Source organism: Anabrus simplex, chromosome 2, assembly GCF_040414725.1.
Source record: "Anabrus simplex isolate iqAnaSimp1 chromosome 2, ASM4041472v1, whole genome shotgun sequence".
NCBI classification, from domain to species: Eukaryota; Metazoa; Arthropoda; class Insecta; order Orthoptera; family Tettigoniidae; genus Anabrus; species Anabrus simplex.
In genome coordinates this window covers 982,645,362-982,667,500 of record NC_090266.1, presented here as the reverse complement: position 1 = coordinate 982,667,500, position 22,139 = coordinate 982,645,362, and the positions used below count along the sequence as shown (strand labels likewise).

The 22,139-nt window shown below is 37.0% G+C and overlaps 1 protein-coding gene across 12 annotated transcripts in view; it reads left to right on the top strand.

The window, feature by feature from the left end:
- The window catches only part of AP-1gamma (adaptor protein complex 1, gamma subunit), a 792,649-nt gene that overhangs the window by 141,641 nt on the left and 628,869 nt on the right, over positions 1–22,139 (top strand). For all 12 annotated transcript variants that reach the window (XM_067141824.2, XM_067141823.2, XM_067141830.2 and 9 more), the window contains one exon: positions 20,051–20,234. In XM_067141824.2, the coding sequence (XP_066997925.1) occupies positions 20,051–20,234 (184 nt within the window). The remainder of the gene's footprint in view (positions 1–20,050; positions 20,235–22,139) is intronic.

The following is a 22,139-nucleotide window of genomic DNA, read 5'->3' as shown; positions in this document are numbered from 1 at the left end:
CAGCAGTGGTGTTGACCCATTGGCTTAGTTTAGAAAATTGAGTACATATATCATTAGCAGTATCCTTGTAGTACTTATTTGTTTCTTTAGCAGTATGATTTACTAAGTCTTAATCTAAAAAGTTATAAAAGGCATCAACCTCATTCCATTCATTGTCCACGATTACATCTGTAATAATAATGCCTGATATTGAAGAGCCTAAATGTAAATTACAATGCTGGTAATCACCATTATGTTCCCATTTCCATAGAGGACATTACTGCGAGTCTACGGTTTGTAATGGGTTGGTGGGAAGGCTGTCCAAATTTTGTTCATTGTTTTCATTGTTAGGTGGTCTTGGTGCACTTACATCAGAAGGTGAAAAGTCATCAAAAAACTCTGCAAGATCATTTTCATCATCACATCCATAGATTCTTCATCGGAACCTAAGATATCACCTTTACTAACATCTCTATTTAGTTCATCTGTAATATTATCACTTGTGTCCAGAAAATACATAGCATCACTTGTTTAAAAAGAAAAAATTATTTACAGTAATGTTTACAAAAACCAAAAATATTTACAGCTACAAAGAGCACAAACAACTACCGTATCTACATCGGCGGCAATCGTAACACTAGGTTGTAACCTGTAGGCTAATGGCGCACCAAACTCTTACACTATAGTGAGTATACGCATTCCCGTCAGAGACCAACACCATACATAACTAGTATTTGTACAGCGACACTATTGGAATAACTGAAAAAAATATAAAAAACGCCGCCAGATGTCATTACGTCGGTACGCACTTAAGTTCTCAGTACTGGCCTAAAACAACAAATGCCGTGCTCCCTCATGTGGGACCAAATGGCAGATGCTGTGTTCACTCTATTGACTGTCCTTCGGTGCACTTGTCGATATGTTAATGCTGTTAAACTCGTAATTATATGAAGTGAAGAAAATACATGAATTTTGTTGTGTTTTACCGCATTTTGGTGCATTGGGTTCCTGCATGTCTTGATGTGTGGTTTTTTTTCTGATACATCATTTGTAAAGTTGGCAGGTATGCAAGTGCTTTGTATCTCTCTTTGTTTTTTAAAGTACTCCAGGGCTTCTTCAGATAGTGAGGCCATGGCACAGTGGAGCTTTCAGAGGGCTGACCATCTTGCTTGATAACTGGATTCATTAAACCAAGTTTTGCTTTCCTTCTGTTGGGTTGGATGGCTTCTTTAGTACTGATGATTTGCTCTAGTTCTGCAGCAGTATTTTTGTTTATTTGGCCATTATGTAAATGCTGTATTGTTTCCTTGATTTGTGTAAAGGCTTGCTTTATCATCTCCTCATTCAGTATTCTTGAGAGGACCGTGGTCGGAGTTCGGGTTGGGTTTCCTGATGCAGGACAAATGTTGTCACAGTGGGCATGTCCTTCCTTGCTGGTTGTCTTGGTACTATCTGTCACATTCTTCATATTGGTTAGGACCAAATCTGTAGTGCTGCTCCCATGGTGGGATGGATGTGTTTTCTCTGTGTTTCTTTTTGATTGAGGTTAATCCTTCTTTTTGAGGAGAATTCCATTTCCTGCTTTCTGGTTGTGTACATTCGTCCTGCCTGTGATTATGACCAGTTCTTGCTGATGGTTTTTTTCTAGTCCTATGATGATATCAGTGACATCCTCGTCTTTATGTTCTGGGTGAAGGTACACCCTGTAATTGTACAGTATTCTTCTAATAATCAGCTTTTCTGATGATTTACACTTTATTTTGAAAGGGGATAGTTTCTGTTTTATGGGGCATGTTATCACGATCACTGGTCTACCTTTTTATAGTTGTGTGACAAGTGCATTTTGTCGTAAAAACCTGCAGTAGTCCATTCTTTGGTTAGGAAGGTTTCTGACAGGATTACTATATCGAAGTTCTTCATCTGGGAATTTTATCTAGTGCATTTATTTTATCTTGGGTGTTCAAATCATTGTTTTCAGAATTTTATGTGTTGGGTTGCTTTAAATCGTGTCCCTGTCTCCCATGTCTCCGAAAAAGGCATTGTCTTATGACTTCCTTTGGTCAGAATTCCGGCTATTCTGCAAGGTCTTTCAATTTGAATGGCATTCCCACTCTAAAACTAGTTGTTAGTTCCCATCAGACTCGGTTCCTCTCATTCTATTTTCCTCTGCAATATATCTAATTAGGATTTCTTTCTCTAGAGTTTGGTATGGGCATCCTGCGTAAAGCCAGGTTGTCTTGTTAGCTCAGTCAGTACTGATCTGCATTTAGGGCAGTCGCCCTGGTGGCAGATTCCCTATCTGTTGTTTTCCTAGCCTTTTCTTAAATGATATCAAAGAAATTGGAAACTTATTGAACATCTCCCTTGGTAAGTTATTCCAATCCCTAACTCCCCTTCCTATAAATGAATATTTGCCCCAATTTGTCTTCTTGAATTCCAACTTTATCTTCATATTGTGATCTTTCCTAATTTTAAAGATGCCACTCAAACTTATTGGTCTACAAATGTCATTCCATGCCATCTCTCCGCTGACAGCTCAGAACATACCACTTACTTAGTTTACAAAAGAAGTATATTTATTACCCCACCTATTCAATACCATTCCCCTCTTAATTATTACAGGGTCAGATAAAGCTTTGCCTTCTCTAATTTTCTGAGATCTATTTTCTAGAAATATAGCTACCCATTCAGTCATTCTTTTGTCTAGTCCAATTGCACTCATTTGTGCCAGTAGTCTCCCATGATCCACCCTATTAATTGCTTTAGACAGGTCAATCGCGATACAGTCCATTTGACCTTATGAATCCAAGATATCTGCTATATCTTGCTCGAGTTCTACAAGTTGAGCTTCAGTGGAATAACCTTTCCTAAAACCGAACTGCCTTCTATCGAACCAGTTATTAATTTTGCAAACATGTCTAATATAGTCAGAAAGAATGCTTTCCCAAAGTTTACATGCAACGCATGTCAAACTTGCTGGCCTGTAATTTTTGGCTTTATGTCTATCACCCTTTCCTTTATACACGGGCTACTATAGCAACTCTCCACTCGTTTGGTATAGTTCCTTCAACCAAACAATAATCAAATAAGTACTTCAGATATGGTACTGTATCCCAACCCATTGTCTTTAGTATATCCCCAGAAATCTTATCAATTCCAGCCGCTTTTCTAGTTTTCAACTTTCGTATCTTATTGTAAATGTCATTGTTATCATATGTAAATTTTAATATTTCTTTAGCATTAATCTCCTCCTCTATCTGGACATTATCCTTCTAACCAACAATTTTTATATACTGCTGGCTGAATACTTCTGCCTTTTGAAGATCCTCACTTACACACTCCCCTTGTTCATTAATTATTCCTGGACTGTCCTTCTTGGAACCTGTTTCTGTCTTAAAATACCTATACATACTCTTTCTTTTTTCACTAATATATGTATGACTGCCAATTATGCTCGCTATCATGTTATCCTTAGCTGCCTTCTTTGCTAGATTCAATTTCCTAGTAAGTTCAGTCAATTTCTCCTTATTTCCACAGCCATTTCTAACTCTATTCTTTCCAATCTGCACCTCCTTCTTAGTCCCTTTATTTCTCTATTTCTCTTTAAAGGTACAAACCTGTTTTCATATTCCTCAACAATTACTTTAAACCCATCCCAGAGTTTAACATTTTTATTTACCTTTTTTCACCAAAAATAGTTACTTTTTAGAAACTGCATCATGCCATATGGTACTGCCTAATAGTCCTACTTTTAAGACCTTCCTTTCAATCACATTTATTTTTATCTACGACAAAAACAGCTTCATGATCACTAATGCCATCTATTACTTCGGTTTCTCTATAGAGCTCATCTGGTTTCACCAGCACCGTATCCAGGATATTTTTCCCTCTAGTTGGTTCCATCACTTTCTGGATCAGCTGTCCTTCCCTTATTAGCTTATTTGCCATTTGTTGGTCATGCTTCCTGTCATTCGCATTTCCTTCCCAATTGACATTTGGTAAATTCAGATCTCCCGCTACTATCACATTTCTTTCCATGTCGTTTCCCACATAGCTGATTATCTTATCAAATAATTCTGAATCCGTGTCAGTGCTACCCTTTCCCGGACTGTACACTCCAAAGTCATCAAGTTGCCTATTATCTTTAGAAATGAGTTTTACACCTAGAATTTCAAGTTTCTCATCTTTAACTTTTTCGTAGCTTACAAATTCTTCTTTCACCAGAATGAATACCCCATTCCCACCATTCCTATCCTATCTCTACGATGTATGTATGTTGGGTATTCAGCCCGAAGGCTGGTTGATCCTCTGCAGCTCCGTCCACAGCTGTCATAAATAGCCTAGGCATCACTGAAGAGGCGTACTAGGGAAATGAGAAGTGAGGTAGTTTCCCCGTTGCTTTCCTCACCAAGCCAGCCGTTGCTATTACATATCAGTCTACCAAGCCCACTGAAATGCGTGCACCAACCGACCCTATGAGCGATATTTTCACACCATTCATAACAGGGACTGGCTGCATAAGCAATGGTATTACTAGCATCACTGATACCTCAGTCACTTTCATATTGTCAAAGCCAAGGATGAGACTGAGACAGGTCAATGAAAGTAAAAAATTTGATGTAGCCCATACCAGAAGACATAGTGCACTGTAAACACTACATCTCGCCACCATACACTCTCCAATTCTGTGAGAAAATTTCTGCATCCATTATATCATTTCTCAGCCATGATTCAACTCCTATTACAATATCTGGTAAATATTATCTATTAAAGTACTTAATTCTATTCCTTTCTTTACAGTACTTCCACAGTTCAACACTAACATTTTTATGTCATCCCTCCTTGACTTCCAGATCTCTGTACCCTTATCACCGCTCTCTAGACAACCCCGTTTCCCTGAATGTACCTCCCTATTACCCTTCCAAACAAATTTCCTAACTTATACGCACCACTGCGGTTTAAGTTAAGGCCATCTGAGCGCAGATCCCGATCTCCTACCCACCCATTAGGATCTAGAAATTTCCCCTCTCCTGGTCAGCCCTATCTTTCCTCATAGCTGCAGAAGCTGCTTCCTCCTCCCTTTTCTCTTCCCATGACCCTGTTCCACATGTCTTTTCCTATCCTCTACTCTACATTTCCCTTTTTCACCTTTTTCCTTCCTCCTGCTTCCACACATCTCAACAACAGTTCCCTGTTCGTCATCTTCCCTCTGTTGTTCTACCTGGAGTGATTCGTACCGATTTCGCGCAGACACCTGTCCTGAATTCTGATCCTGAGTAGAGCCCTTAGCCTGCAATCTCCATCTCCTTAGAACATTAGACCACCTGTCTTCTACAACTCCCCCCTTTCCTTCCTCTCCCTCTTGTACACCTACTATAACCTGTACATAGTTTGAGGGAGGCTTATGTTCCTTCCTAATTATCTCAAACTCTCAAACTCCTCCCTCATACCCCTCATTGCCTCACCACACCCACAGTTCCTACACTTGCACACCTTAGCCATTCTTTACGGAAAAAATTAAAATAAAAGGAAAAATAAAATAACTTATGTGCAAAAAAAAAAAAATGAATGGAGGGATATATTGTCTGGGATAGTACTAAAAGATCACACGACAATGAGGTAATTAATATAAGACTACACTACAATACTACTTAGTCGAGCTCTACTTTTATTGTACAACACCCTAACAGGAAAAAAACTGCTCTTAATTACTGAATATCAAAAGGAATACACAAGAATTACACAATGCTAAACTGCAATTAAGCCTATCCTAATTACAACAGAATTTTAGTGAGAGTTTCTACGAATACCTCTACTATGCTTACAATATTGTGTTTTTATTCTACCTTTTCAATAGCCAACCGGGCAAAACTAAGACAAATAAGTATATTAACCTCAAGGTTAAAAGTCAGTTAGATTGCTAAAGGTATATGGTTTTTGAAAGAACGTTTAACCCATTGCCTTGCAATGACGGAGATTTCCGTCATTGTCCGCGGGTACCCATAAATGCAATGCCGGAAATATCCGTCCACCCTCTTCATTGCTTTGTTGATGTTTCCAGGGATACATATTGATATATCTTTGCAATCCCAACATGTCTACGAGATGTTGGTAATCGTATTTCAGCAATCTTTGCCCTTCAGCTACGTATTTCGCCGCCAAAGAGTCAAAATATGATCGACTAAATTGCCGCGTAAAGCTTTAGTGAAGGTAAAGTCAACGTCATGGCAGAGTCAGATGAAGCTCGAATATTATGTTTTTTGGAGGAAAGCAATGTCAGTGAAGGTTTTTCCGATGAAAGTGATACTGAGTTACCTTCGAGTGACGTTAGCATTAGTAATTCCGAAGAATTAGATGACATTATTGAAGAAAATGAAGACGGGGACGCAAGTGGGCGTGTGCATAACCTAGAAGACTGAAAGTGTATACAAACAGACAATGTACCAAATAATGTGTGGTGTAATCTTCTTGGGACCACAGAGTTCATTTCTCCAAGCCCCATAGTTTTTCTTCTGCTGAAAAAAGGTATTGATGCGGTTTCTCAGTCTTGCATTTATTATTATTATTATTATTATTATTATTATTATTATTATTATTTCCTTATGCCTGACTAATGAGCGCAATTAAACTTATTTAGCTGATGTTGTTGCCTTTTCATTCTCCCAAAATCTCTTCATCTTCTCACTGTGGCTTTTCTTGCGAGGTCTATGACTGCAGAGGAAAAAATCCCAAGGGAAAGAACAGGGGTGAATCCCGCTATGAATGTGATAAGTGTAAGGTGGCAATGCATGTATATGGGTGTTTTAAGATCTACCACACTGTGTTGAACTATTGTTAGAATGTGAACTGTGTTTCAATGTGGTGACTTGCTGTAGCAAAAGTGTTCTCTTTTAAGTCAGATTAAATCGCAATCAATGTGTATTTATTTTCAAGAAAAATTGCAGTTCAATGGGTTAAAGTGCAGTATAATACCTAAGTTTTTAAGGTCTACCCAAAGAAAGAACATATCAAGTTCAAAATCTCTTGACACCCAAAACAGAACCAAAATATGGCTAAAAAATGAAATAAAGTTGGTATATAGAAAGAAATCGTTACTAAACTTGTAACTTCACAAGGTACACTTAAGTACGTCCCAATCTACATCCCCATTAGAATGGAGTTCGATTCAACAGTATACCGATGAAAAACTTTCCAACATATTAGACAGAAAGCAAAAAACTCTGAAAAACAAATTAGAACACCTAAAAGAAGCTCAAATAGAGTCAACAACACATAAGTAGAGAAAAAGACCCGATGTCTTTAATGAAGAACCCCCTGCAACAATCAGTTTATCAGACACCAACTTTTCTGACAATGAAATGAACATACTTAATAAAGGAGCTAAATTCAGTTGGTCCAATAAACAAAAAACGGAAGATTTAACAACCACAATAGCGGAATCGGACGTAAATATAGGGAAATTGCTGGCAGAAAACTCTCAAGTTTAGTAAAAGAAATGAAAACCAATTCCAAGCAGACCCTCCTATAACAAATAAGGGAATTAAAAACAAAAATAAGGGATAACGTTATTTTAACAAGGCGGATAAAGGCGAAACAATAGTCCTAGTAAATAAAAGCCACTACATTAAAAAACCGAAGAGTTCTTTTTTAATGAATCTTACACTATAGTGAATAAAGACTCGGTCTCTAGAATTCAACAAAATCTAAAAAAAATCCTTAAAAATTCAACTTGTTTATTTAATGAGCAAGAACAACAAAAAATGGTTAACTTTAACCCGACAATACCTAAGGCAAAGGCACTACCCAAGATACACAAAAATAACACACCCATTCAACCAATTATAAACAGCAGGAATAGCCCAACATATAAAATGTCAAAATTTATACATCAGTTTCTAAAAAAAGACAAACGTTCTATAATACTTCCTCAATTAAAAATTGAATTGAATTCTGCGAAAAATTAAAGAATTTCAACTTACAACCCCACCATAGGAGGAGCTCGTTTGACATTACTAATATGTATTCAAACATCCCTATTAATAAAACAGTGGAAATTATTAATTCAAACCTTTCCAAACATAGCGACCTAAGTAAGCTCGAAATAGATGAATTCATTAAACTACTTAAATTCGTATTAAATAATAACTATTTCACTTTTAACAACAAAATTTACGATCAGTTGAGTTTAGCTATGGGTGACCCCAGGTCAGGGAGGGATATTAGCAGATATTTATATGGACAACATGGAACATAGAATAATTAAACCTGCTATAGAAGGACTCTGCCTTTGGCTAAGATTTGTAGACGACACATTCGTAATAATAGATAACCAGAAAAATAACAGCGAAAAAATCTTAGATTTTTAAAATAATATTGATACCGTTACATAAAATTTACTAAAGAAGACTAAAAAGACAAGTCATTAAATTTCCTGGATGTTACCGTAACACGCTTAAATTCTAAATTCAATTTTCAAATATTCAGAAAGCCGACACACACTTCAATAACAATAAGAAATGATTCACTCCACCCGAAATCCCACAAACAGGCAACCTTTTTTAGTATGGTCTACAGAGCTCACAAAATACCCTTATCACCTGCGAATTTAATGAAGGAACTAAATTTTATAAAAGAAATAGCACTAGTCAATGGATACAAAATAGAGATGGTAAATCGAATCATCAATAAAGTAAAACTCAAATTAGCCACAAATCTCGCACCGGAAAGGACTAAAAAATCAAAATATGCAACTTTTACTTACACCAGTCCAACGATTCATCAAATAGCAAACCCGCTGAAAAAATGGGATATACAAATAGCCTTCAAAACACACAACACCAATAAAAACTTTTTCTTTAATCATAACATAGTAAACCCTAACAATAACAAATATCAAGGTTCTGGAATATACAGACTATCATGCACACAGTGTAATTTTTCATATGTTGGCCAAACTGGCCGCAGCTTTCTTGCCAGATACACGGAACACTTTAACGCTTTAAAGCATAATAAATAATCCGCAATGAGTAACCATATGAAAGAAACCGGCCATCAGTATACCACAATAGACAAAGACCTCACAGTAATCAAAAGGATTGAAAAAGGGAAACTAATGATGGAGTTTGAAAATATATATATATTTATTTGGACCAATATTTTAATAAGGAAAAAAACCTGAATGACGCGGACGATATAAAAAGTCTGTTAATAGAGCAATGCCAATATTACTACAAACCTTCAAATCAGATAATATTAAATTCTTTAAGACATTTAATCTGAAAACTCCCACCACAAAAATAGACACAATTACTACTTTGATAACGCATAAAGATTCCCCTCCACACAACACGCCAAGGTCCAAAGCCCCGCCTACCGTTTCCTCCCCTACCCCCACCTCGACAACAGATAAAGACTCCTCACCACATGATACGCCAATGTCTAACGCCCCGCCTAATATTTCTTCCCCTAAGTCCCCTACCCGCCCTTCACAACAGCTTTTCCATACGTATAACACAAGGAGTAGAACCACGACAGATAACAGTGACCGTAATATAACAAATACTACGAGGTTTTGTAGTAGCAGTCAAAGGGGTAAGTGAAACATACAATTAGATCACTGTAAAAGCACAATTACACCCAACATTATTGACATAAATTTCCTTTGTTGCAGACACACCATCATTCAAATATTGTGAAATAAGAAACAAATAAACACCTCAAGATTTTGGATTGATGTCCCTTTTGACTAAACCCTCATAAAAACAAACTACTACCAAAGTAAAATCCGATCGTCAAAACAAGACTAGTTCGATGAATCTACCTAATTCAGCATTTTACTGTTCAAAACTAATAAATTACAGTAGCATGCCTCAAAATTAATATCTGAAGCAGAATTCCAACGTACCCAAGATTTTAATCTTCAGACACCAGTAAGTTTTAACAAAAATTATGACTCAAATTTTAACATAAGAAGTCAATTTACAATTGTTTTTTATAAACTAGAACTTTGGGAAAAAAAAGTTAACCAAATTTTCAACATTTTGAAGATATTACTGTGTTTTGGACGTCAATGTCTTTAGAATTAATGGACATTCCAATTTTAGTATAGTCATTTGTATTGTTAAACTATCAATGTTTTCACAAATTCCTATGTTTATGTATTTTACTACTTAATTTTAGAATTGTAATTAAGCACAAATTTGTGAAAGCAAATTAACAATGACAGGTCTTAACCTCGAAATGATTACATAGGCTGAGGATGCTTGAAATCAAGCGAAACATGTCACTATAAAATAGTGTTTTAGCATTATGATTTTCTAACAACATAAAATCAGTTGTATTGAAAAGGTGGAATAAAAACACAATATTGTAAGCATATTATAGCAAATTTCAATACGGGTCTAAACATGAGATTAGTTACATGTAATACCTCTACTATACCGATACCACACAAATATTTTACAATAATAAAATAAGCACGCTAAATTCTAATAAGATATTACTCATATAGGCCTACTACTGAATAGTACTCTACAATAATTTTAAACTACGCTCAGTCGTATCCTAATTACAATACCGGTACCGTATGTCACTAGTAAGCACAAACAGAAATGAAAATTGCAAGTTTGAAATTTGCAAGAACTACTGTACTCGAAGATTACCAACAAAGCTAAATGCTTAGACAGGTTATTATTAGTACTATGCTCTAATAGATACACACGAAAGGTACACACGAATATAGCAGGCAAGATACGGTACTATCTAAATGTACGCATCTACACTACAATTCTCAGCTGAAATGTGGTTATATGAATTTGTACCGCTGGTGGATTACTATTATTTTCCCTACTATGCGGGACGGAGAATAAGTGTCCTTAAATGCTGAAAAATAAGATGTTGTCTATAATAATTTTTGTCAAAACTACGCCGGGTGCTTGAACTGTAATATTATAGGGCTATAGGAATTTGATTATTAACTTTTACTCGATGAATAAACGAAGGTGGAAAGTACAAAGTATGCAGGGAACTAAGACTACAATTTATCGGAATAAAGTAATCAGCTGATTTTGTATTTGTTTACACAACTACCATGTGCATGTAGCAACAATCATCAACAATTCTAATAGAATCGTCAGCAATCCAAAAACTGTTAAGTACCGTAAATTATCCAGTGAAATTACCGTGTATTCTCTTTAACTTCTTTTTAAATCAAAGTTTACAGGCGTATCGTGTTATTTAATTTAATAAATTATTACCTTCGTGATAGTTTGGACGGATATCTATATGAAATAGCGGAAAAGTTGCAGCGGAAGTTACAATGAGTTACTACTCCTTGTGACAATCTGCCTTTGTATGTATTATACCAACGAACCTACAGATATTTAAAAATAATAATTTTAAAGTTAATATTATTACCTAAAATATTTCGTTAACGTAAATTCGAAACAAGGTAGCCTACTTTACCTAGAAAACGTAATTACTGAACACCAACTGAATTACTTGTCATAAAATTCAAATAAATATCACTACTCCCAATTTCTACCAATAAGCACTAAACAACGAAATGGAACACACACAAAATTTAAACAATTTCAATAGGTTTTAACTACTTTATCACTACAATAATGCAAGAGCTCTCTCAACAACCAACGGTTCACAAGTGCATTGAACAGTTAGATATTGTTTGTCCTCTGTCATAGTGCCTTTCTCTGCGGTATTTTCTCTTTCATTGGTGCTTCACTCTTGGAAGAACCTTTTGGTGTTGGTTCTTTTTCTAGCTTAGTTTGGAGTTTGGAAGGGTTCTGGTACGTCTTTGTAGATGCTTTTTTAATTTTTCCTTTTTGAATGACTTTATTTCTTTTCTAAGCATAATTTTCATGCTGACTTCAATTTTGCCTATGAAGGTTTCCGTTTGTACTTTTAGTTTACCTATCAGCTTTTCTTCTATTTTAGCTGTTTTCAGTACTTTGGTTTGCATCTGGAGCATAACCATGCAGTGTTTCTACAGACCACCCAGCTAACATAACCTAGATATGTGCTAGGTACATATTTGAACACATATTTGAGTCATTGGATGTTTCAAATTAAAATATAAATACTGTGAAACTGTTTATTTAAATGATAAATATTCATTATTGTCAGCATGATTACATTGGAGTTTAAGCACAGTCTAATATACACAGTCGCGGAGCTCCTTAGTGATGTAATGGCATCATGTTGACAGGTGGAATGATGCCAGCGCTCGCAGCAGCCAGCAAGCTCTGTGAGGATCTGTTCTCTACCCAACAGCTGATTACACCTTCCCACGTAAATTATAAACTGTAACCACCTCAGCAACTATATTAATTGTAAATTTTAAGAAAACACGTTGATACATAAGACTACTAATTGCTACAGCGTGATAATACCGAAGGAAGACAACAATAGTTTTTCCGAAGGAATAACTGACCACACCACTGTAGTTAAAGTCTATGGTCTTAGCCATTTTTGAAATCCTATTATTGAACATAATTAGGTAATTTCACATAAATCATAAAACTAGTAATGAAATAAAAACTCAATTCAAATAATATTCAAAGTACTTTGAGCTTTTTGTTCTGTGGCAATGAAAACATACATGACAAAATTTCACAATGTAATCAGTTCTTAGTTTCACAAATAATTTCAAAACTAATGATTAGTACATACCTGCACAGCATGAATGTGGAAAATCAGGTATTTACATTAGGGAATTAACAGTACACCACATCCAAGCTCGGGAGCATTCTTCTTAAACCTACAAGAAAATTGTAACAGCAGCCCCTGTTCTCAATTCTCCTCAAATTCCTACAAGATAATTTCTGCTCCTCTGAAAATCGAGCATGTAGCCGCGCGGTCACATAGCTATCAGCTTACATTCCGGAGATAGAGGGTTCGAACCCCAATGTCGACAGCCCTGGTTTCCCATTGTCACACCAGTCTGTACCTTAATTAAGGCCACGGTCGCTTCCTTCCCACTCCAAGCCCTTTCCTATCCAACCGTTGTCAAAAGACCTATCTGTGTCGGTGCCACATAACTGTGTGTTGTGCTTCCTTGACACGGGTTGATCATCCCATATCAATAACGTCCTTTTTGAAGAAATCCGCTGAGGTTTATTTGGAACTGAACTACATTCCATACTAATTTCTTCTTCTCTGCTGACATAAACTGGCTCTCTTCAATATGATTCAAACATAATTTTGTGTTATTGTTCACATTTTTCTTCAATAAATCAGCCCCCCCTCCTATTTACAAGCAATTTGTTTTCTTTCTTTTTTTCTTTCTTTCTAACCCGTTTGCCCTCCTGGGTTGAATTTTCCCTCGGACTCAGCGAGGGATCCCACTTCTATTGCTTCAAGGGCAGTGTCCTGGAGCGTGAAACTCTGGGTCGGAGGATACAACTTGGCAGGAGGACCAGTAACTCGCCCAGGCGGCCTCATCTGCTATGCTGAACAGGGGCCTTGTGGGTGATGAGAAGATTGGAAGGGATAGACAAGGGAGAGGGAAGGAAGTGGTTGTGACCTTAGGTACCATCCCTGCATTTGCGTGGAGAAGTGGGAAACCACAGAAGAACACTTCGAGGATAGCTGAGGTGGGAATTGAAACCCCCTCTACTCAGTTGACCCTGGGGCTCTGTGGGTGGAAGCTAATCACACTAACCAATACACCACAGAGCTGGACAAGGAATTTTCTACACATTGACAATTAAAACACTGCTACGTGTTAGATGTTACGTTTGCGTTAAAATGTTACTGAGTTTCCAATTGGATGGATTTCCCTTTAAGTTACATTCCTGGATCATTGATAAACGAAATACCTACTTATCTGAAGTTACATTTCCTAATCTTCACAATATTGTTCTATTATGCGAAAATGTAAACAGTAGTTCAAGCTTTTCTGTAGAATAGTTTAAGCTTTACAAAACCTAAAGAATGATAGCTCAGGTGTCTTCGTGTAATTTCGTAAATACCTTGTTAATTTAATATTTTTGCTAGGGGCTTTACGTCGCACCGACACAGATAGGTCTTATGGCGATGATGGGATAGGAAAGGCCTAGGAGTTGGAAGGAAGCGGCCGTGGCCTTAATTAAGGTACAGCCCCAGCATTTGCCTGGTGTGAAAATGGGAAACCACGGAAAACCTTTTTCAGGGCTGTCGATAGTGGGATTCGAAACTACTATCTCCCGGATGCAAGCTCACAGCTGTTAATTTAATAGAAAACCAATCATCTATAATGGAATTACCGCATATTTACCTCGCAAAACATACAACAACTTACACATCCCAGTAGACCAGTAGCTTGCTGGCCACGTGGGTAGCTGCAGTCACATGGATGAAAAAAATGAGCCTAAGCATCGCGACTGTGTATATTAGACTGTGGGTTAAGTGTTTTGCTTGACTATCATGTAGCGTTGTGCGTGAGTGTCTCTTGGATCAGCGTGGAATCGCATGCGAGCACTGTGCTCGATTCCGTATGATGTCACAAACACGCACGGCACTCCACAGCAACGGAGTGGCAAGCTTGATGATAAGTGATTATGAACGAGCAGTAGAACACTAGAAGTTCGAAATTCTCTGTTAATACTTTAATTAATAATGATTATAACAAATTCCATGCAATACAAATGGAAGAAAACCGAGCTCGATAGCTGCACTCGCTTAAGTGCGACCAGTATCCACTGTTCAGGTGATAGTGGGTTCGAACCCCACTGTCGGCAGCCCTGAAGATGGTTTTCCATGGTTTCCCATTTTCACACCAGGCAAATGCGTACTTTAATGAAGGCCACGGCTGCTTCCTTCCCACTCCTAGCCCTTTCCCGTCCCATCGTCGCCATAAAACCTATCTGTATTGTTGCGACGTAAAAAAGTATTGGGTTTCTCATTAGTTCCATTAATATTAAAATTCGGGTGAAAATACTGTTCAAGATAAATATAACAGTTCTCAAAAATGTTGAGCATGAGACCTTTCTTTTCTATGTTTGAGATATTTAAATCTTGGTCATTAGACGTAGACCTATGCTTGGAGTCTGACATGTATTGTTCTGTTGCAGAAAACCGATAATATCTTACAGCATTAACATCATCCATGTACCTTATCATAAAACTTCGGTCTGTTTGAATTCCATACGAGGTGTCATGGTTTTGGCATTGTAGTTTATAGACACCTGATTGAGAAAATTTGTCACCTTGATTAATTGGGCATGCATTGTAAAAAAATAGAAAAGTTGTTATTATTATTATTATTAAAAGTAATTTATTGGTTATGCTTCTCAAAGATATTGGTAGTTAGATACATATTTGTATTATTAAACGTAAAGGGGGGATAAGTTTTTTTAGTCTGTTGCTTCTGTGGTTAAGGTGGAAAGCTGGCGTCTTTTAGTGTATTAATTATTTTATTGGTAAAATGTTTATTATGCCCGTTCAACTTGCTATTGATCATATGATATTTAATTTGACTTGGAAGGTGATTGATGATGGGGAGAATTCCTTTAGTAGCCATTTGAGTAGGTTTTCCAAAAATATAATACGACAACTGGTTGAGATGTCCAGTGTTGTTTAAGTCCAAAATATTTAGACTTCGTTGAGATTCTGACTAGTGTAAAAACGATATGTGGATCTACGGCATTTAAATTGGATAAAGTAGAGGTCGCATTAACTAGGTCTTGATTTAATATGGTCAGCGCATCATCCACATAGCGAGCCTAGAAGCAAATATTATTAAATATGGGTTTATTAAAAATTTTAGCATGTTTTCTAAGTTATCCAAATAAATTTCTGCCAAGATCCCTGAGGCTGGTCAAACCATTCTGTTGATAAATAGTATTCTTGAAGCAGAAATAGTTATTGTTTAGGACCAATTTTAGGTTAGATATAAATTCCTGGATATCTTGTATGCGCATTTTACTGAACTTTTTCAAATTATGTATTATAACTATGATTTATTTAATGGGAATACTTGAATACATGTTCTTGATATCAAAATAATGGATGGTTATGTGGGGTTGAACTTTAAATTTTTTAAGGTTGTCAGGTAATTCCACTGTGTTCCTAATGGACATTTTAGCTAGAAACCTGTAATTTTTCTTTAAAAACGTTCCATAAACTATGAGACTTTATAGAGAGGGCTCAGTCTGTAATTAATGATAGGTCTCATCGGGATGTCAGCCTTGTGAATCTTGGGCAATGCCCTTGCCATAGTCCTGGGTTCATATTGATCAGCTTAGTGCTTTCTTGTTTACTTAAGAGAAAGGTTAGACTTTTAAGTAAATGTTTTAAATTCTTTTGAATTTTTTATTGATGGAGTTTTTCAGAAAAGAAAGGTGTTGGTTTTGTTAATGCATTCCTCCTTACTCATGACAACAGTCACATTGCCTTTATCAGCCTTCGTTACAATAAGATCGTTTCCTTTGTTTTTTCGTTTTAAAATTAGAACTTGCATTGAAATTGGATTGGATTTATGCAGATTGATAATATTATTTAGTTTCTTTCTAACTTCAAATCTGACTTCCTCCTGTTGGTCAATGGGGAGATAGTTGATGGCTAATTGGGTTTGTGTTACTAATGTGATAACATTGTTGAGATGGGATGCACTCGGCCAATTATGTTTCGGGTTTCTGCTCAACATTTTATGTTACGTCAATTAATATTGACCAAGATTTAAACATCTTTAAGAATTAATTGCCACTACCCAAGATTTAAATTGACAGTTGACAGTAACTACCATACGTGGCATGTTGTCTGCACAAGAAGATGGAGGTTACAGGAGATTGCCGGACAAGAAGGCCTGAAGGAGGATGGAAAGCTCGTCGCTGCCTCAGACTGTTTGCTACAGGTATGGGAGTGTTATGCGATGGAGGTTTTCAAAGAAACTAGGCTGGGCAACCATGGTATGCATGACACGGAAAGTGGCCCCGGGAACACAAAGTTCGAACTACAGAAGGCAATCGCGAAAGACAAGAATTTTTTTTACGCGAGATGAAAATTCATCTTATTGGTCCGTATTGTCCGGCTCCATGGCTAAATGGTTAGCGTGCTGGCCTTTGGTCCCAGGGGGTCCTTGGTTCAATTCCCGGCAGGGTCGGGAATTTTAACCATAATTGGTTAATTCCGCTGACACTGGGGTTGGGTGTATGTGTCGTCTTCATCATCATTTCATCCTCATCACGACGCGCAGATCGCCTACTGGCGTCAAATGAAAAGAACTGCATCTGGCGAGCCGAACTTGTGCTCGGACACTCCCGGCACTAAAGCCATACGCCATTTCATTTTTTTATTGGTCCGTATTGACTGCAGTTCACAGTTGAGAAAATACTTGGTTTATTCACCTATTCAATACTATAAATTTCATTCTTTGAGATTGATATGTCACATCGACAATGCAGACATGTTTAGACAGCTTGGGTCATCGTCAGTACGTTACAGTAAGACAGTAAAATTATAAACAACTTAATTAAGATAAAAATCTCCTTTGGAGAATTATAGTGTTCAGTTTCAATAGTTGAAGTATTAAGAAATTAGATGAATTAGTAACATGATGAATTGAGAACATTCTTTCTCTCTGCTATGCTGCTTATGTAATAAAGTATACGACAGTGGCTGTATTCCATCCGACTGGCTGAAGTTGACCTTTGACACGCTTCCGAAGAAACAATGTGAAAGTGTTTAGTGACTGTCGCACCATCAGCCTAAGGGTCATATGTCATATGTTGAAGCTTCTCTTTTGTATCCTTCACGCTAAGATCTACAGGCAGATAGAAGCAGGCATCAGCAGACTCCCAATTTAGGTTTTCAGAATGGACCTGAAATATAACTTACAAGCATTTCAGTCTGTTGAACATGAGTTAAACACTTAGAAGACTATTAAAAACCTCGTAATAATAATTAAAAACTTTTGTTTTTTTTTGTCCACCTTTTCAATCATGCAATGTTTACATTACATTTTAAATCTTTAAATCTTAATACCTAATTCTTAATACTAAAGGTACTGAAAAGGTGGACCAAAAAGCATAAGTTTAATTATTATTGTGATCACAATTCAACACTGATCAAATACCATGAAGTTTATATCCTATGATATTAAAAAAAAAAAAAAAAAAAAAAAAAAAACCCAATTGTGCTGCGCTGGCAGGATACTAACTATAATGTCCTCTGCTTCAGTAATTTTGAAAAGGCATTTGATGAGGTCCGACATGAGAAAATGACTGAAGTTTTAAAATCTTCAGGCATAGATGATAATGATCTGCGATTTGTAGTAATTCTCTCCTGGTAACAGAGAGCCAACATCATAGTCAGGGCTCGCATGACAGAAGAGGTGATGATAAATAGGGTAGTGAGACAAGGGTGTATGGTTGCCTTTAATTTTCAAGTGTTATGTCATGCTCATCCTCCAGACAACCCTTGACATTGAAGACGGCATCAGCACTTTTACAGATTGGAATTGTGGACACTGACAGGAGTTTCTTTGAAAATAATTTGAGACATTTGTGATATAGTGCCACCGCCATATGCTCTGGATGAGCTGGGTAGATCATATATGAAACAAACACATTTTTACACGGATGAGAAAAGAACAATAGATCGACACCGTCAAGACCCAGAAACTCTCGTACTACAGTCATGTGACGTGACACTCGGAGAAGTATGGTTTGCTCCATGTCATTCCACAATGAAAGATGTGTGGAAGTTGTGGCTCGGCAGAGATCTGGTGGCTAGGAAATCTAAGTCTGTGGTTCAGTTTCGCCTTCAGATCAATCATCAATAGGATGTTACAGCTATTATGATTGCCAATGTCTGCTTACCACTAGAGCCCTGCTCGGATATACAAAATAGTATCCACATCTGCTCCACATCCACACTCGCATCCGTGAAAGATTATCTGTATCCGCGAATGCTTATCCGTGGATATTGAAAATATTTAAATACACTATACTACACCCAAGGTATTGAAAAGGCTAGATCTGTTAACATAATACAATAGGCCTTGTATCTGGCACCAGAACCCCTACAGTCACAGGTTGAGGAGGGATTTTCTCTTGCGACAACTACTGATGGATTGACCTTTGTTCCTTCTTTAATTGCAGACAGGTGCCAGTTAAGCTTAGGTCAGATTTACGGCTTTATGGTCTCAAGGCTCTCTATATAATCACCATTCTTCCATACCACTGTCAAGAGTCGCCTAACCGCAAACAAAAATAAGAGTATACCTGAGTGAAAATCAATAAACTTCATTATTCAGAAATTATCAGCAAAATAATCTACACTGCCATCCCGTTGGTTCCGCCAAGATACTAACTCCGTTAATATCCGCGGATATCCGCACCCGTGCAGGGCTCTACTTACCACTAACAAGCTATTGACCATAGTTGGGGACTTCGATGAAAATTTTCAGTCAATCTTTATTTTATATCACAAAGTGTACTCCCTGCTGAATTTCTATTCACATTATGAAGAACTTGTTCCTCAAGATAAACAGCCCATTCTCTACTTGACTGTTGCATCAAAGTGACCTCTCATATGAGCACCATTTTTCACAATTCCTGTTGATTTTTTTGTAAATGTTCTTGATCAAGATGCTTGATTGTTGAGGTTCCTTTCTGCATGAAGTTCGCTTTCTGCTAATGGGTCTTTTGTCAGCAAACCCATACATTGAGTGTGTATCTGCCATTTCACTCCATAGATACATGTTGTAACAGATTTGCCCATTTTGAAACAAATGAGATAAAGTATGATCAGTCAAAGAATATGTCACTACCTATCTATAGAAAGTATTTTAATCAATTCTTTGTCACGGGTCAACACACGGATAGCTTTGACAGTCTTTGTAAAAATGAGGTTACATATCCATGTTTACCGGCATTCTTTTGCTTTGGAATGCAAATTAAAATACAGCCTCAAATATTGTATATAAAATTAAATGTTTCCAGCAGGGACCTACCTTAACATTTAAATTTATTTATTCATTTACAAATCATCTAGAATTTCTTTAAAAATGCAAATGTGTTTTGAATGATGATTTGCATGTTCTGAAATGTATAAGAATATTTTGCTTCTGCAGTGAGAATGCCAACACCCATGCGGCTTCGGGATTTGATTCGCCAGATTCGTGCTGCTCGTACAGCTGCTGAGGAGCGAGCAGTAATAAACAAGGAATGTGCTTACATCAGATCTACATTCAGGGAAGAGGACAGTGTATGGAGGTGTCGTAATATTGCTAAGCTGTTGTACATACACATGTTGGGGTATGTCATAGTAATTATTATTTTTCTAGGAGTTAGTAATTAAGTGTTAGTATTTTAAAATATACTGGTACTGTAGTACTATCTTTTTGTTTGTACCCAAAGTATATTGATTGCTGCATTGTTTTCCTTCTTGATTTTATGATTTTTAAAATTAAATAAATCCTTGAACAACTAAATTCCTACGGTTCTGGCCGTGGCTATCACAAGGCTAGCAATTGCTACTACATTATGCATAAAACAGGTGGGCTTGTAGCTTCTGCTTTAGACATAGAGAAAATACCATAGGAAATAACAATGGAAAGGCCTACCATGTGTGTTTTAAATTAGACCAAGTTTTCATAACTGACCAGTATTATATAAGAGATAGGAAAAATATTGATGTTTTTATCACATACAGTTGACACTTAAGTTCTCTGTATGTCATTGAAACTATACTTAGGTAATAAAATCTATGCCGTTCCTGTAATACCTATTCATTTGGGAAACTTAAACATGTTATGTACGTCCAACACTTTCACTATGTAAAATTATTTGCTCACCTGTACATAATACCTTTACAACATTTTGGCAATGAAAAGGGACCCAACACATGATTTAAAAATCATTTTGACTCGGGATGATCGTATAAATATAATTTACTGGAGATTAGTTTTGATCTAAGTTCAGAGAATGATCTCAGAGTAGACCAGCGTCATAATGCTGAACTAAGATCGACTATACACTTTACAAAGCTAAAAAATTGAGTTCATCCGCTTATTCAATACATCATATATTCTTTTGTAAAGTGAAAACCGTCAATACGGAATGATTCTAATATCATGTAATAAGATCAAATATCAAGTAGTTAGCTTTGATCCCAGTTTATATGTAAGCACTTGACTACATCGGACAAACAAGCGAGTATTGCAGGTCTCGGCTATCAGTGTTTTCCTTCGCCTGTGTGCGATGCAAAGGGAATTAAAAACTGACTGAAATGAAGCAGAGAAAGGATATTCTCCTAATTTTTCCAAGGAGGACAAGGGTGTCCTATTTGAAATTGTCTTGGGAACATATAAATATATTATAGAGTTCAAAATGACAGATGCAATAACATCCATGCAAAAGCAAAATGCGTGAAAAATGTTGCCTGGTATGTTGGTTTGTGTAGCATAAATCAGCCTAATCAGTCTTGACTTAACGACTTATTTTCTGCTTTCCCTTGTGGAACACTGGGCATCAACAAAGTATCTCCATCTGGTTGTGTTGACAGTCAGCCTCTTAAAACTCGCTGCAGTTCTTGCCTTCTTCTATTGCTTCTCCGTGTGTAGAGAAATTTGCCACAGTTGTTTGGGTCTCCCTCTCTCCCTTTTACACTGCTGGTTCCAGTCCACTGCCTCCCTCTCAATGGCTTCATTTCCCTTATTTAGAGTATGCCCGATCAATTTCCATTTCTGCTGTTTTATCCATATTGCCATCTCATTTTCTCGCGTCCTCCTCCAGAGTTCATGGTTGGAAATTACTTCCGGCCAGTAGATGTTACGAATCCTTCATAAACAGTGGTTGACAAAGGTCTGTAACTTGGAGGTCATTACTTCAGTCACCTTCCAAGTCTCAGACCCTTATAATAGAACAGATTTGACATTACTCTGGAAGATGCATACCCCCTGTGGGTAGGGGATGCAGATGAAGAACACACCCATGGTATCCCCTGCCTGTCATACGGGGAAACTAAAAGGGCAGACCAAGGGATGATGAAATTAGAACCATGAGACTACTTGTGATTAGTACAGTCACGTGTGGAACACCATGGGTCAACGTTACTTGCGACTAGTACCACCTTGCGAGGAAAACCATGTGTCTACGTTACATAGAAGTGGTTCCATTGTGCGAGGAACACTACAATTCTGCGCCTTGCTTGTGATAAAT